General features: G+C 40.6%; 1 protein-coding gene across 12 annotated transcripts in view; it reads right to left on the bottom strand.

The window, feature by feature from the left end:
* cngb1a (cyclic nucleotide gated channel subunit beta 1a) overlaps positions 1-13,964 on the bottom strand; it is an 84,786-nt gene extending 70,822 nt beyond the window's left edge. For all 12 annotated transcript variants that reach the window (XM_029641120.2, XM_029641123.2, XM_029641121.2 and 9 more), the window contains exons 1-4: positions 13,886-13,964; positions 8,393-8,477; positions 8,260-8,299; positions 8,084-8,132 (exon numbers count right to left, since the gene is read on the bottom strand). In XM_029641120.2, the coding sequence (XP_029496980.2) occupies positions 8,084-8,132; positions 8,260-8,299; positions 8,393-8,476 (173 nt within the window). In that variant the 5' untranslated portion in view covers position 8,477; positions 13,886-13,964. The remainder of the gene's footprint in view (positions 1-8,083; positions 8,133-8,259; positions 8,300-8,392; positions 8,478-13,885) is intronic.
* Between the last annotated feature and the right edge of the window lie 4,504 nt (positions 13,965-18,468).

Raw genomic sequence — 18,468 nt, 5'->3', positions numbered from 1 at the left:
AGACCAGAAAAGCTGCAGCTGCACGTTTAAAATTGTTTGAACTTTGAATCTCAATACGAGGTGGAGATGATAAACTCACCTCCTGGACAATCACTGATACGGCTGATTAGCTGTTCGAAGTAAAGTATCTTTGAAAGTGAATTTAAGTAGGACCATCCAGTTACTCATTCCATTGGGGAACCATTGATATGGCTGGCTAAGCCTATCTTCAAAGAAGCGTCTTCAAGATCGAATGGAAGGGAAATCAACTCTATTTCAGTTCAGGACTACATGACAAGTCAATAGGTACTGGAAAACTAAGAAGAAGGACTACAGGAGAAGAATTGTTGGAACCATTTCAGACAGAGTCTTACAAGCGAAAGGGTCCAACCCCCTTTCCAAGGCTGCCCCTTTCACCAAAAGACCCGCTGCAAACCCAGGCATTTCACGTAAATACATTAATGATTTATTTCTCAAAGCGGGCGGCAGTTCGTGTGCAAAGTATATGGTTACTGTAGGTGAGAGTAGTTTCTGAATGTGGCAATGTTAAGTGTCTCTGTTTCTCTCTCCGCCTCTTCTTTAACAAGCATCCATGTTGTTGTCATTCCGCTAGGGACCTGTTTTCAGCGTATTAATTATCCAGTCAATAACCGGTGCAGAGTGTGTATGTTTATCCTGTTTTCCCATTTAATTAGCTAGTAAATAAATAATTAAACCAATTTGTGTAGTACTGAATCATATGTAAGGCTCAGGTTTTTGCAGATGCAAGGAGGTTACGACTGTTAAGAATGATGATATGATGGGAGGTTATGATTAATAACTTGACTTTATAGATGTGATAGGTAAAGTTTAATTCAGGAGATGGTAACTCTTTTAAAGAACCGCTCTCGTGGTGCCCCAGATCCTAATGAGTTAATTGTTATATGAGTATTTTAAATTGGGTAACAATTAAACATAGTTAGTTAATTAGATAAATAACAGTCTTCAGATTAATGTTAAAGTCAAGTCACGACATAATGGAGCCCAGTGTGAGGAATCTAAAACAAAATGAGGCCTTACTGTTGAATTCAATTGACAAGAATTGTGTAGCAAATTATGTCCCAATGAGCAGTATGCAGGATTGTCGTTGAGTGGCGTGTATGTTTCCTTTCAACTCAGATACCAGGGCGAGATTGTCTCCGGTGTTGTATACCTGACAAAGGGTCAGACTGTGTAGGGTGAGTTAATCCATTTCCATAGCTAGGACATAAGGGCCAGCCGATTAAGGAAATTTGAGAAGATATATTAGTTTGGCCGAAGCAAAATACTATCTCTGTCTCTCACGCTTCAGGAGTGTGAGTAGACGCGACGAGTATTACTTTATATTACCACGTGTTCCAGTGACATTGCTAGCAAGAAACACCGATTGGGTTGAACGTGAGACGTCATTAGTAAACACCCGTTCCCGAATTGTAGGGGACCTTTTAGTGCTTTAAGTGAACAGGGCTAGCTTTACATTAGAAGCTAAGCTAACAATCAGTGGCTGGCAGCCATTCCCCCCGCTAATAAGTGATCCCTCATCCACAGGAAAATGTATTGCTGACCTCAGCAGCGATATAAACCCAATCTGTGCCAAAGGGCTGAGACTGTTAGATCACAATGCCATAAGTGGAAAAACAGCAGAAATTGCAACAGACACCCTCCAAAATAAACCATCAGTTGCAGGCGTTGTAAAGGTTCTCTCCAGTTCAGCCCTGAAGTAAGGCCTCCAGCAGAGATGGGTCCAGTACCGCAGTGCACAGCAGAAGCACAAGCAAGAAATGGTTGAGTTGAAGGGACAGGTGAAGAGAACCAGGAAACGAATGACAAAAGGCGAAAAGTAAAAGATACTGCTTGCCGAGGTACTGCAATTTAGAACAGAATATATATTTTTATATATATATATATATATATATATTTTTTTTTAAAGACATAAAGAAATACAGAATACAAATTGACCAGATACATGTTTTTACCCCCTATACTTATTGAACCACCTCCCTCTCTTTAACAGAAAAAGCAGCATACATAAAAAATTAAATACATTTATGATTGGAGATATATAAATATGCACAAAAACATCACAACATACTCTTCCTTCCCACACCCTCCCGTATCCCGTTGTCCAAAATTCTTACTCCTGATCCATAGAAGGCAACTGTTAAAAAAAAAGGAAATTAAAAGGCTGCCATCTCAAGAAAAAGTTATCAGTACATCCTCTCAGAGTGTATAACATTTTTTCTAAGTGTAGAAAAGACATTAGATCTTTCAAACAGGATGATGCAGTGGGAGGTTTGAAGGATATCCAGTGAAGCAAGAGCTGCCGGCGGGCTATAAGGGAGGCAAAAGCTACAGCGTCTGCTTCACTTTTAGTGAGATGGAACTCCAAAATGTTGCTATTTGAGGATAAGTCTACAGGTCAATATCTAGAATTTTAGAGAGAGTATTAAAAAAGGATGACCCAATACTCAGACAGCTTAGAACATGAATAAAATATATGGTCTGCAGGAGTGAATGAACATCTATCACGTGTCATTCGTGTCTGGGAGGAATGTACTACATTTTTCTTTGATGTATTCTGTGCAAGACTTTGATGAATTCTGTGCAAGACTTTGAACTAAATGAAACTTAACCTAGCACATGAGGATGTGGAGTTAACCCTAAGAAGGGCCTCCTCCCACTAGTCATCTGCAAGGTGAAGTCACTACCCCAGTCGGTCTTGATTTTGTTTATCGGAGAGGTTTAAAACAGAATAATGTCATAATCTAGAAATCAGACCATGCCAATTCCACAGGAGGGACAAAATCTCCTCTAGCAATGTCTTGGGAGGTAGTTAAGGAAAGGTAGAAAAATGAGAGAGAACAAAGTTACGGCTTGAAAATTGCGGAAAAGATTAGAATGAGCCAGATTAGATTTAGCTACGAGATCAACTGACAAACTTCCAATGTAAAAAATTAATCTTGAAACAAACCAAACCACTCACACCACAAAACAAAACCCTGGTGGAGTTTGGAGGGTAAAAATAGGTGGTAAAAATGTTGATTAAATTGTCTCCAGATCTTCAAAGTAGAGCGCACAATGGGGTTTACCATGTACTTTGAAGGACACAAGCGCAGTGGGGTACAAGCAAGAGCAGAAAGGGAGGATAATTGGCAGGAGTTCGCCTCTAATGAGCACCAGTTGGTACCTGGAGCATTTCACCAGACCATAATCTTTTGAAATTTGGCTGCCCAATAGTAAAGCAGTACATTTGGAAGTGCCAATCCTCCATCTTGTCTCCATCTTTGAAGTATTTCTCTACATATCCTAGGTGATTTGCCTGCCCAGATAAAATGAGCCTATCCAACTTAGTAAAAAATTATTTTGGCAGAAAGATCTGAAGACATTGAAAAAGGTATAGAAACCTAGGTAAAATATTAATTTTAATTGAATTGGATCAGCGTTCAAAAGTGAAATGGCCGATATCCACCACATTACGCCGGATCTTTATCTTAGATAGAGGGGGGGGTGCCCTGTGATAATGAGTCAGTGAACATATCTAATAGTAATGGGATGAGTTGATCTAAGAATATTTTTGTAAAAATCGACGGGGAAGCCATCAGGGCCCTGGGCCTTGCCATTTTGCATTAACTTTAGACCCTTTGTTATCCCATCAAGATGCAGAGGGTTGTCCAGAACTTTACTCATGTGCATATCAATGGATGGGATATCCAAGTTATTGTAATGAACACGACGGGAGACAGAGAGCTGGTTTCAAGCTCAAGACGCAGCAGGTGTTTGTTTGTAAAGGACCACAGGAGGAGGCAGGTAGCTGGGTCCAGGGGCAGGCAGAAGGTCATACACAAGGGATCCAAAAAGGCAACAGCACAGGCAGGGAAAAGGCTAGTAACGTTGTCCGGGGGATCAGGCAATAGGTTGATAACAGGAAATCTGATAGGCTAAAGTATAGGCAGGGAATAGGCAAAAGGCGTCATTAGTGAGGCAGGCAAACTATCATACATGGGAGGATTAAATGACGGTAAAAACAGCGCTCCGAATAGAGGTGTGTCACAAAACAAACAATACCTCACAATAATGGGGTGCAAAGAACTGAACTAAATAGTGTGTGATAATGACATACAGGTGTGTGAACAGGTGATCAGAATTCAGGTGATTGGGATCTGGAGAGTGAGCTGCGATCAGGGGGTCTATGTGTTTGAGAGTGTGAATTGGAAGCAGACGTTACAGTTATCTAAAAAGTTGTCCATAGCTGTATTATCTGATGGGGGTTTGGATTTGTAGAGGTTAGAATACAATGACACGAAATTTGAATTAATGTTAGATTGATAACTTGTAAGATTACGGGAGGAGTCATATACCTGAGAGAAAAGATGAGATGCCGACTGGCGTTTAAGTTGGTGTGCCAAAAGGTGGCTGGCCTTGTCACCATATTCGTAGTACGTCCCATTTGTTCGTTGCAACAGAAACTCTGCTTCATCAGTGGAAAGCAGATTAAATTGAGTTTGAAGTTTCAGCCTCTATCTGGGCTCTATCTAAAAAAAAAAAGAAGGTGGTCTATGGGCGAGTAGGCTTGATGAACACGAGAAAAGTAGGAGAAGTCTTTTGTGACTGGGTGGAGGAAGCGCAATGGATCAACACAACCCATTTGGGTCATGAATTTAGAAAGAGCTCTTGTCATCCCAGAAGGAGTTAAGGTTCTGGGATTAGACTGGCCAAGTCTTGGTTCAATAACACAGGTCCCAGCTGAAGATGAAGCGGGGTGTCAAAATTAGGGAGAGAGGCTCAAAGAGATGTCATAAATCTAGTGTCATCCCTGTTAGGGGGGGTAAATATTCGCGAGGGTTCTTTCCCTTGGCATGTGCGCTTATGTAAGCATAAACACACGTACAACAGAACATTTAATGAGGATTTATGCTCCAATCACTTAAGGGTCCAAACAAAATAATCAAATCAAATCAAAATGTATTTATATAGCCCTTTGTACATCAGCTGATATCTCAAAGTGCTGTACAGAAACCCAGCCTAAAACCCCAAACAGCAAGCAATGCAGGTGTAGAAGCACGGTGGCTAGGAAAAACTCCCTAGAAAGGCCAAAACCTAGGAAGAAACCTAGAGAAGAACCAGGCTATGTGGGGTGGCCAGTCCTCTTCTGGCTGTGCCGGGTGGAGATTATAACAGAACATGGCCAAGATGTTCAAATGTTCATAAATGACCAGCATGGTCGTATAATAATAAGGCAGAACAGTTGAAACTGGAGTAGCAGCACGGTCAGGTGGACTGGGGACAGCAAGGAGTCATCATGTCAGGTAGTCCTGGGGCATGGTCCTAGGGCTCAGGTCAGTTGAAACTGGATACCAGCAAAATAAGTAAAGTCGAACATTTACTCTGAGGCCTTTGCCTCTACAGCTACAGTACTCAGCAGTTTCTCCAAAGAGGTCCATAGGTCATCCCTGTAGACTTCTCGAAACTGGTGCCTTGCAGCTGTAGACTAATGATGTAGTTATCAACTTAGGATAGTGCCCTAAGTAACACACCGCAAAGTAGGAACGCCCTAGCGATGACATTAGACAATGCCATGATAGTCATTTTGACAAGATTTTGAATGTACGTATGTAGAATGTAGTCAAATTAGATGCTTCAGGTGTGGTAACTATATTTTGTGTATCTTTTATTTATGCTTTCATTCCTTTTCATTTCCTTTCCTTTGACACTTAGGAAGTGATAGAGCCATAAACAAACAAAGTCCCCATACAACCATAATTTGGTGCCACAACACCACTCATTTGGGAAAAAATTTAATGATATAATTTTGTGACTGTGTGTGCGTTGTTTACATCTGCCTAAGTTACTGCCCAGATCTGCCAGTCTGGACAACCAGGGACGGGTCCGGAACGGCGATCCCAATCCAGACATCAGTTGCCCATCCTTGTGGTGCCCTGTTCCATTTGCAGAAATCCTACCCAGGTCAACCACCAGAGGGAGACTGCAACGAAGATTACCAACTGGACATCCACTGCCCATCCTTGTTTTGGACTGCACTGCTTTCAGAGAGCCTACCAAGGTAAACCACCAGAGGGGGACCGCAACAGAGACCAACAACCAGGACATCACATGGTCATTATGTTATGTTGGTTTGCAACTTGCAGGATAATCACAAGATTTAAACCACCAGAGGGGGACTGTCATGACGTGGCCCGTTTCTGGGTGTAGATCGTGGTTCCACCCTTCCTCACTCTCTCTCCTAAACCCAGGTTTTGTTATCTCAGGTCATAAATTCCTGGCAAAGACTCTCTCCCCCTGGTCATGTAGAAAGAGAGGGAGAGAGCACAGAGAGAGAACAAAGCACTTCACATGGCCAAACTCCTATATCCCAAAAATGAGAGAATTAAACAATATCTTTACTTTAGAGAATGTGGGAAGGGTCCGTGGACACGTAAGGGACAGTTATGATGAGTGCGTTATATTTGGTGAACTCATGATGGACAGGAAACACACATAACTGTGTCTCTTAAAGTGTACATTTCCCAGCTGTCAGGTTTACATCTAAATATTGTTGAACGTATGTGACTAAACATGAAACTATTTGTGAAAAGATGTAATGTGATGTTCACCTTTTAAATGAGAGTATGGATTTTCATAAAAAGATGAACTAGTCAGTGGCCACACCCACCTGAGCATAGACATTACATCGGCGTCATGGACCTCTCTTTTCTGCTGAAATGCATAAAACCCGCTCCTGATGAAATTTACACAAACCTCGGTGTAAGCTAAGGTTGCAAATGGTTGAATTTCTAAGACCAAAACATGCCGGGTGATGCTGGTGTGTGAAGTGGTTTAAACTACAACTCTACCAAAGGACAAGACTATACCACGTGGAGCATTGGTTACACGCCTGGAAATGGTTCAACTCTGAGACTATCGCTCCCTACAGAATAAGAGCAAATCTTAGATTTATAATTACTAGTCTGCAGCTAGAAATGATGTAAACCTAGGACGAGAATACAGACAACCGCCAAAGCAACTATTCTATGAAAAACATTTCTGAATGGTACTCCGACGGTTTCATTCTAACCACCTACAACCACGAAAGACTTTGTGACTTCAATGAAAGTTAGCCAGGGACTCTGATGAACCCTACAGGACGATCAAGGATTCCAACAGGGAAGACAACAACAACATACGGGCATAAATATTCATACATTGCAATTATTCTCGAATGAGCGGCTGTTCATGCACAAAGGATTAGCATTTCAATGAATATAATTGTAGACTGTATGTAGTGAATCTATTTGTCTTTCCCGCTCTTTCTCAGTCCCACCCCTTCCCTTTGTCTACCAAGCCGTCATATCGGCTTAGCCCACTGGGGACTTTTCCATCATTGTTAGTAACCAATATCCAATATATGTTTTTATGTATTTCTGTGATTATTTAGTTAGTTAGTAAATAAATAATTAAGTAAATAAATAATTAAGCCAATTTGTACATTGCTGATTCATAATTTGTGCTACGGTTTGTGCAGATAACCAATCATTTTACGGCGTTCAGATGAGATTGATAGAATGTAAAGAATAATTAATGATTGACTGCTATTGATATAAAAGATCTTCAGATCTTTAAGAATGGATTTGGGAGAAAGCTGCTCTATATAAACTAATGTTTTCGTGGTGCCCCAGATTCCTAATGAGTTAGTTATTGCCTGAATAATTTATTAAGCAAATAATTAAATGTTAGGTAATCGATTTGAAAATAGCATGTCATCTCATTTAACCATAGTAAAGACACGACAGTGGGCTCAATAGCATTCCGCTATAGGATTTCCTCTGATCCTGGTCTGATCCCTCTGATCCTCTCTGTCCTCCTGGCACACCATATGTGCCCACAGCCAACTAGGCCACCGGGTCATATGGAACTCTCTCTCTCACATGTAAATTAGCTTCATTGGCAAGAGAGGGGAAATCAATGTTGCCAAAGCAATACAATACAGAAAGAAATCGTGTCAAATCAATGTTGAAAGATCCCCTTCCTTTCTCTGTTGGTGAGCATTGACAAACTATAAGTATTGAATTCCGGCCATAGATACACTCACCCATTCTCCTCGGCGACCTCCTCCTCTTTGGCCTTGGCAGGTTTTAGAGCTGTCAATCATAATTAAAGAACAGTGTGAGACGGCTGTCCGTCTATGCTGCTGATACAGATCAATTTACCGTCTTGTTTAGTAGACAAAGGGAATTGTTTATAGATTATGTTTAAGTCAGTTATTACGTTCTTGTTTCTTCTCTTCTTTGAATGTTACTTGTTTTACCTGTTTTAAACACAAAGCGACAGTTTAATAATAGAACATTTAAATGGTGATACAATCTCCCCCTTTTCTTTCTCTCACTTTTGGGGGACTTACTGTTGCAGGTGAGGCATTGGTCTTCTCCTCATCTCCTAGTTTCCCAGGAGGCTGGGGAACCCCCTTCACCACCCAGCTGAACATCCTGCAACATACACAAAGTGACAATTACTGTGCTAAATCTTTATGTGAATCCACTACTATGGTAAACTCGGGGAAACAAGGAAACCACTGTTAAACTGGATCTTGAGGTAAACCACCAGGCAAATACACAAATAAGTTGTTTAAAGGGGCAATCTGCAGTAGATGCATCCATTTTTGGATGTACAAATTAATAATGTGTTCCTATTAACTCTTACAGAATATACAGTGCAGTCAGAATGTTTTCAGACCCCTTCACTTTTTCCACGTTATGTTACAGCCTTGTAAAAAAAATCATTAAATTGTTTTTTTCCTCATCAACCTCCACACAATACCCCATAATGACAAAGCAAAAACAAAAATATGAAATATGACTTTTCAAAATGATTAAGACCCTTTACTCAGTACTTTGTTGAAACACCTTTGGCAGCAATTACAGCATTGAGTCTTCTTGGATATGATGCTACAAGCTTGGCGCACCTGTATTAGGAGAGTTTCTCCCATTCTTCTCTGCAGATCCTCTCAAGCTCTGTCAGGTTCGATGGGAGCTCTACGGACAATTCCTACAACCTCATGGCTTGGTTTTTGCTCTGACATGCACTGTCAACTATGGGACCTTACATAGACAGGTGTGTGCCTTTCCAAATCATGTCAAATAAAATTGAATTTACCACAGGTGGACTCCAATCAAGTTGTAGAAACATCTCAAGGATGATAAATGGAAACAGGATGCACCTGAGCTCAATTTCGAGTCTCATATCAAAGGGTATGAATAGTTATGTAAATAAGGTCAACAAAAAAACATTTCTTAAAACTTGTTTTTACTTTGTCATTATGGGGTATTGTGTGTAGATTGACGAGGAAAAACATTTATTTCATCCATTTTAGAATAAGGCTGTAACGTATCAAAATGTGAAAACAGTCAAGGGGTCCGAATACTTTCCGACTGCACTGTAGCTTATAAATGCTTCAAGAGCTTAGTTCAACTGTTGTACCCCGTCAGAACCCCAAATATATGTGTGTTTAACTCCTATGTTTGTCAACAAAGTAAATATAAACAAACCGCTTATGGCCTCAGTGGGGGTATAAAGGTTTTTAATTGTTTCAACAGCTGATTGCCACATTAAAGTCTTTGAGTTTATGTGAGTCAATCTGGGCCCGCAGCCAGACACCTGGTGTGTTTTCTGCCTGTTTTTCTACCCTCTCTCTCCTTACCCTACCTCTACTGTTCCTCTCTACCCTGCCATTAGCTTGTTAACCTGCCTGTTCCTGTCCTGCTGGGCTGTTTGTCTCTCCATCTAACCCTCCCTTATCTCTTTGTTGTACGTCTCCTGTAATTCCCTTCCCTCCTTTCTTAGCTTATTAACCTTCCTGTCTAACCTACTGTATGTCCTGGATAGGGTCCTGCCACCTGATCATGGCCGATAGAGGGGTATTTGCAGCCATGTTTGGTAAGAAGCTCTTAACACAGCACTCTAAATAGCTCACCAGACAGTCTTGATGTTTACTTTCGGAAAACACCCATCCACCAAAAACCACATAACGTTAAAGTAATTGCCGTAATACAGTAGTTAAAACCAAATACTGCTACAAATCATAGCTTTATTGATTTAATATGCAGATAATTCTGTTGTGAGCCTGTGAGTATTGTAGAGTTTGGGAGGAAATTTCCCTACATAATGGTGCCACGTGAGAGTACAATTCCCTACATATGGTGGTGCCCCATGTGAGGAGACAATCCCAGCAGTGTTTCTTAACCTTTTCACAAATAATTTTAATGGTCCCTCCAAGCCTGAGTTTTTTAAAATGTGCTTTATGTCAGACTGTGATTGTTATGCAACAGGACAGTAAACCTGCATTGCCCTCAAACCTGCTAATTATCTATAGGCTGTGTTTCAGTTTGTACATTCCAATTCACTAGATTAGCTAGATGAGCCTGACAAACTTCTCTCTTCGATGAGAGCCCAAGCACTCTCCCTAGTGTTTCCTCGGGTCAAGTATGCAGATATTTGCGCATCTCTAGTCAGAACAGAACCTGACCAAACTTTTACCCCCTGACACATTTTCCTGCTGTTGAATTCTCTCCTTAAACTCCACCTTCCCCCTCTGCATCTTCCTGCTTCTGAATATCGACACCCCCTTCCTGATCAACCGGACTATGCCACAGGCCCCTGTGCTGTTGGAAAGCTGATGCTGGAAGATTGTGGGATTGCTGTACTAATTGTAAACATACAATATGTTTACAATATTGTATGTTGGTTAGCTACCTGCAGATTCATGCAGGGTAGTAACATCACGAGTTGTGATTATGGTTCATTGTGTACCTAGCTAGCTAACATTAGCTGGCTGGCTCGCTAGCTAATGTTACGTGTATGACGTTATTATTCATATCTCAGAGTAATTTGCTTAGCTAGCTATAGCCTAATGTTAGCTAGCTAACATTAAACCTGGTTGGTGAGCTACATGCAGATCCATGCAGGGTAGTAACGTCATGAGTTGTGATTATGGTTCATTGTCTTAACAAAAGACTCCACTATGCAAAGAACCATTTCAGGTGCGTTTGTAAATTCAGTCTGGCCATCTACTCCGATTTCAGAGCACTCTTGTCTGACTGTGTCAGAGAGCGCCGAATAACTGATGAATTTACAAACGCTCAACACCCATTGAATATGGGCGGTGTCAGTAAACCTCAGTAACCTCATTGGCCAGAGCGTCTGGTGTGTGCTCTGAACACGAAACACTCAGAATTTACAAACAGACAATCTGACAGCACAGTTGCAGTCACCAACGCTCTGGATAACATAACAGCCTAATCAGCTCTGCTAGGGCCAGTAATGTTCAGTGAGCTGTTCTCTCTCACTTCAACTTTCATAGCAAAATTACTTTCCCATTGTTCTTCAACTGTTGTGTATGATATACCATTTTGTAGCTCCGAGTCTCTACTTTTATCCACTTTTATCCAATGTAAAAAACAAAATGTCAAATTTTGCTACATAAGACCGATTTGAGCCCGTCGGTCACAAATATGTGTGTAAAACTTATTTTTGAAGGTTGTACTGGTTATGATGTGCTAATGCTAAGCTGATTGCCAGCTATGTGTGGAGCCATGTTTGTTGACAACATACAATGTATTCTGGGTGTCATGTAAACATCTGTCAGACCAAATATGTTATAAGAATACGAGGTGAAGAGATAGTTCACTTGTTTTTCGAGTAAACCTCCGGAAGTGAATGATGGGAAGTTAATAATGATAATGACACATCCCCTTCTACATGCATACTGTAAACAGACCCAACTCATCTTGTAACCACTTCTTATTTGTTGTTGACTCGGAAAAACAAACAAGTCTGCATGCACAAACTAACCACCATTGGATGACTTTTACAAAGTATTTTACTCATCTATTTCCATCACTGGTGAGCTGACCTGTAATGAATTGTCAATAGTCATTGCTATTAGCTACTTATAATTATGGTTTATGTCAGCCGAGAGATAGCTTGTGTTAGCTCACTCTTTCCTCAGCGCTAGGACTAAATGTAGCATACATTTTCTGATTATGATGGGAATTGTGTTATGCTGTTGCTACCTCTGTGAATGTCTGAACATTGCGCCCTAAAATAAACTGCTCACATTTCGCAAGTTGTTTCTGTGAAAAAGCAGTGTAGCCAACTCAAACGCTGACTGTTGCATCAATTGTAACTAGACATGTTAATGAAGTGTTGTCGAGGCGAAAGAAACGCACACCTATTTAAGCGAGGTGCTGGATAGTAGAGTGGAACACTTTTTTTTTTAAATGAAGGAGAGCCACACAGTCTAGGAGCTCAGACGCAAAAATGTTATGTCCAACGTTTCGACAGACAAGCTGTCTTCATCAGGGTATAATGACAAACACTGCGAGGTGACTCATTTATATACTGTCAAAAGACACATACAGGTGTCTGTAATCATGGCCAGGTGTGGCCTGATATCATTGGTTAATTCTCATATATTAAAATAGCATACCAAAAACATAAATGGATAAAGTACGATCATAGGTACAATTTGGCTACATAAGCCTACAAACATTTACAATAGCAAAATCCCAATAATCCCAAGAATGTCTTCAGATCTCCGAAGGGAGCAAAGGGTCTTTAAATTAAAGATCCAGGCAGCCTCTCGTTTTAATAATAAATTCCGCAACAGGGTAAGTCGAGTTTTTGCACCTAATGATGCTACGATGCTCCGAGATACGTACTTATAATTCACACTTTGTTTTACCCACATCATTTACACCACAAGGACAAGTTCTAAGATAAATAACTGCCTTAGTGGAGCATGTGATAACACCTTTAATTGGGATCTGTTTCCATGTTTGGGGGTGTTTGAAGGATCTACATTTATAAGTGCCATTGCAATGAACACAGCCATTACACTTGTAGTTTCCATCCAGTAGGGGCGCAAATAGACGTTGTGCAGGGATATCTTGGGGTGGTAAATCAGAGTTTTTACCAATTGATCTCTGAGGTTTCTGCCCCGCGAGAATACGACTAAGGGAAGGTCCAAAAACAGATTACCGAGACTATCATCGGATCTTAGAATGTGCCAATGTTTCTGAACGATTCCCTTCATTTGTTCAGAACACTTTGAATATGAAGGGGTCTAATCACACCGGTTTGAGCGTACGCTACAGAGACCATTGTACAATGATGAAACCAGTCTGCTCGTACACATCAAACGGTTAATCCTGGTCCTAGGTTCCTATGGCGGAGCGCATTTTTGTTTTTGCCTTAGCAGTACACATCTGATTCAAATCATCAAACTTGATGATGAGTTAATAATTTAAATCAGCTGTGCAGTGCTAGGGCAAACACAAACATGTGCACCCCTTTGTGACCAGGACCAGGATTAAGAAACTCTGACCTACAGTTTTGATGAAAAATGTGTTGCAAATGTTGCCAACCAGTGATACTCATCTCTTATATCAACTCTTCTTCCATTACAAAAGACACACAATTCCGTTCCAAAGCTACGTCGATGTCTCTCCCTAAAACAAAAACAGAGCTACCACAGAGACATGACGGCCACGAACCACTGAGGGGACACCCACCAAGTGCTCGGAGATACTATTCGGAAGACGTAGCATGTACATGTAGCAAACATGTAACAAAGGCTGGTCTAGTTTATAGTCAGTCTCGTTTCAGCAGTAGTCTCTTGTTCGCTGTGTGGTATGCCACTGATAAAGTCTACACCAGCGGTCACCAAGCTTTGGCCTCAATACCTTGATTAGCTGAATCAGGTGTACTAGCGCTGCCTTGGAACATAACTCTGCTTACCCAGGGTTTACGCCCACTGGTCTACCTGTAGTTTGGAATCTAACAGTAGTTTGAGGATGCATAGGGGGACTTCTATAAGGGTGAGGGTGCTGGGACTTACCTGAGGGTCTTAACAGTGGCCCGTCATCCCCAGAAGCGGTGAGAGTGTGTAGGCTGCGGAGCGCTGGGCGATGTGGGAGGATTAAAGCAAGCTAGGCTGTGCCAACGGGATTAGCCGCCTGAAGGACAGCACTCGCTGCTCCGCTGAAAGGGTGGGGCAGGGATTAGCCTGCAGAACCCACAGAAACCTGGAGAACATTTCAGAAGGAGCAGAGAAGACCCAAAGCGTCAAAACAAGGAGAGGGTCTGCATGAAGAACTGGAGATCAAGGTTTGGCGAGACAACCTTTCTCCTGACAAATAATATTTGTTAGCTTGAGAATCTTAGAAAACCCAGAACCCAGAACCAAGATCCCTGATTCCGGATCCCATAACCAATCCAACAGAACCAGTGAAGCTGGAGAAGCCCACTTAGGCTTTATAATTATTGTTTGTCTGTATTCGGATATGCTATTTGGGGGAAGAAAACTACTAAATCATTATACACTTTTGCAGGCCTCAAGTGTTGAGAGGTGTTTTCAAGGGTGTTGTCTCCTACCTGTACTGGCCAGTGGTGGAAAAAGTATCAAATTTTCATACTGGAGTAAAAGTAAAGATACCTTAAAAGTAAAAGTAACCCGGTAAAATACTACTTGAGTAAAAGTCTATAAGTATTTGTTTTTAAATGTACTTAAGTATCAAAGGTAAAAGTATAAATCATTTAAAATGTCTCGTATAAAAAAAAATTAAGACAACAAGATTTTCTTGTTTTTTAAATTTAGGGATAGCCAGGGTCACAGTTCAACTCACAGACGTCATTTACAAATGAAGCATTTGTGTTTAGTGAGTCTGCCAGATCAGAGGCAGTAGGGATGACCAAGTGCATGAATTAGACAATTTTCCTGTCCTGCTAAGCATTCAAAATGTAACGAGTACTTTTGGTTATCAGGGAAAATGTAAGGAGTAAAAAGTACATTATTTTCCTTAGGGATGTAGTGGAGTAAAAGTAAAAGTTATCAAAAAATATAAATAGTAAAGTATAGACACCCCAAAAACTACTTAAGTAGTATTTAAAAGTAGTTTTACTTAAGTACTTTACACCACTGGTACTGACCCAGTGACTGAGTCAAAAGGAGTATTTAACCCACATTTCTGTCTAACCTCCTCTCTCTATTCTTTGTTTACCTCATGCCCACCCGCACTCTATCCATCACTTTCTCTCTATCCACCTGTTTGTCCTCACATTCTTTGATTCAGTCTTTGACTGCGAATGCAGGAACTGCGAAAGCCTAATATTTTCTCGTTTAGATTATGAGGAAAATCTCAAAGCAAACATCATGTTTAGCAGGCACTAGTTTGCATGCGCTTTCACTTTCTTTGCCCCTCCCCCTCTAGTGTTTCATTTCCAATCATAGCATTAGCAGGATGATGGAGTGGTCAGCATCACAAAAAGAACAACCTGTCATCTGCTCAACGAACCCTGAGTTATACCACTTCCTGTGTCGTAAGACCCTGTTTACGCCAACACACAGCCAATCATCACAGAGAGAGAGAGAAAGAAAGAGGGCATGTGTTGGGTATGTGTTATTGCGGGGGATATATAGTATGGTGTTTTGGGGTAGGTGGTTAGTTCCTGCTACAATCCATAACTTTTGATTTTGTGTGTGTCTTTGTAATAAACAATTCGAGTTTTAGTTAACTAGGACATAGATCCTCGTGCCTTCTGGGGAAGAACCTATACTACAGGTATATTCTATGTCAGTGCAAGGTATAAACCACAGCACAGATGTATCTCTATCTCAGGTAACTGTGGACACAGGGCCAAAGCTGTTAATGTGGCCCGAAGAGGATTAGCCGCATCCAGCGTCAGCGAAATATAGGATAGTCTTCTGTGCCTGAGCTCCCTTGACCCTGACTGTACACACACACACACACACACACACACACACACACACACACACACACACACACACACACACACACACACATATAGTGATCGATCCCATAAGGACAATAATCCAACTGGGTTTTACAATTTTTTTATAGCTTTGGTACTATTTTTGTACGTATGTGGTGAATTATCTAAACTCTTAGTACAAAACTCCAAACTAGTAACACCTGTTACGCAGCTTGTCTTACATTCAAAACCTTTAATTTTGCATACATTTAGTTTGTCGACATCTTTCACCACTCAACCATTGATCCAAAATATACGTTTACTGTGAAATATAATGGGCACATTGCTTTAATCACCAAAACACAACATAATGATACCTTCTCAATTGGAGTTATTTTAACAACCAATTAATTCAAAAGCAAAACATTTAATATAATGTTTCACAATTGCCCTTTGAATGTAGTATGCTAGAGTACTGTAAATTACAGTACATTACACTGTTTTCACATTAGGCAAAACACTTGCACTACCCATTAAAACATCCATAATTTATATCCCATGTGAGGATGTGAAGGGGTGATCATTGAAGACATCTTTCACAGTGTAATCAAATGAAAGAAATGAAAGAAACATCATGTTTAGCAGGCACTAGTTTGCATCAAGCCTGTAGCCATAGGTTCTCATCGAAATCGCAATAAATATCCTCATTGGTCATGCACCTGGGGAAAAACCTTTTGGCATGGTGAATCCAAGCCTGACATAAGCTTGGGTTGAAATAATTTCATGCCCCATGGCCCGAAGGAGGGTGGTACAATCATGGGAATGGCAATCATACATCTTCCACCGGAATTGACCCCAGCAACTTCATTTTTGATACATGTTTATTGTAAAGGGGATGCATTTTTGTTTTGTTTTGGACTTTCTGGGTTATTTGTGTATTGGTATATTGTATTGAGCTAGAACTACTTTATTACTGTGAAGTGAAATCATAATAGTCATCATCATAGTAGTACATTCAAGTGTGTATCATACTTTTTATGTTTGTACTTTACAGACATACATTTTCATTGTGTACTTCTCAAAATCTGTAGTAGACAAACCACTTTACATGTAAAATATAAGGGAAAGAAAAGGGAAAGAAATACATAGGTTAACCAAACGTTTAAGTAAGTTATCATCAAGTAAGACAAGTCGGAGTAAAATGTATTTTAACAAAAGAGAAGAGAATCATTAAAAAAAAAACATTAAAAAAAAACCGTTAACCCTCAGGGGAGGAAGAGGAGGATGAGCCGCTGTGACCTCTGCAGGAAGGATATACCCAAAGATGATTTATTATATTGACAAGATAGCAGAGTGACCGCTCTAACAATATAAATAAATGTCCTCAATGATTGAAGGCAGACGTCTAAACAACTTGCACAACTAAATCGTTTTTTCTCAAATTTGCCAGAATGCCACGTGCATCCACTTAAATCAGTACATTTGTAACAGCCTAAGCATTACGATACTTTTATTCGATCAATTAAGCCTCACGTAATTCGACACGCTCTCATAGACCTCCAGACTAAAAAGGCTTATCTCAGACAGATTTTGGGCGGAGTAAATCCTCTCACTTCGCCTCTTCCTCTCTGATATACCAGATAATATCTACCACATGATTGGACGGGGAGAGGAGCAACGCAACCAACCAGGACAGAGACAAGAAAAGAAGAGAAGACGGAGAGAGGAGAACAAGAAAATAAGAAATGAAGCGGGGAGGAGACGGTCGAAGAGAGGAGAAAAGAGAAGAGTGGGGGAGAGTTAAAAGATGGAAGGTGTTAGAAAAAAAAGACAAGTAAAGGCATCATAGAGATTTCAATGCAAAATATTCTATTCAGACAGAAAGTGATCAGAAATTGCCATCATAAGACCTGTCGGCTATTATTGGTCATGATAAATTATGCTACAATATAGAAGTTGTTTTAATGGTGAGCATCTACCAATAGGTGGCGACAGAGTCCTACTGTTCACCGCTGTAACACATCCTCACACTGCCTCTAGTGAGCGATACTTTAGTTTTGTCAAGACACTGGCAGAAACATCCCATTCCTAAAATGACAACTGGGGCCTGTTCAGAAGAATGCAATGTTACAGAATGTTCAGATAGAAATGTATGGTGTAGAACAGATATGATGTTCAATAGTTTAGAAAAGGGAATCGTGGCAATTCATCATCTGCAAAGTCCTGAATGTGTCACTGTAACTATACTGGTCATCTGCAATAGCAGATTACATACACCTTTGCCAAATACATTTAAACTCAATTTTTCACAATTCCTGACATTTAATCATAGTAAAAGTTCCCTGTCTTAGGTCAGTTAGGATCACCACTTCATTTTAAGAATGTGAAATGTCAGAATAATAGTAGAGAGAATGATTTCTTTCAGATTTGATTTCTTTCATCACATTCCCGGTGGGTTAGATGTTTACATACACTCAATTAGTATTTTGTAGCATTGCCTTTTAAATTGTTTAACAGATTTCGGGTAGCCTTCCACAAGCTTCCTACAATAAGTTGGGTGAATTTTTGACCATCATTATGTTTGGAGGAAAAAGGGGGAGGCTTGCAAGCCGAAGAACACCATCCCAACCGGGTGGCAGCATCATGTTGTGGGGGTGCATTGCTGCAGGAGGGTTTGGTGCACTTCACAAAATAGATGGCATCCTGAGG

This window comes from Oncorhynchus nerka, linkage group LG28 (genome assembly GCF_034236695.1).
Source record: "Oncorhynchus nerka isolate Pitt River linkage group LG28, Oner_Uvic_2.0, whole genome shotgun sequence".
Lineage (NCBI taxonomy): Eukaryota > Metazoa > Chordata > Actinopteri > Salmoniformes > Salmonidae > Oncorhynchus > Oncorhynchus nerka.
Note: the sequence above shows the minus strand (reverse complement) of the source record. Positions and strands in the feature narration are given on the sequence as shown.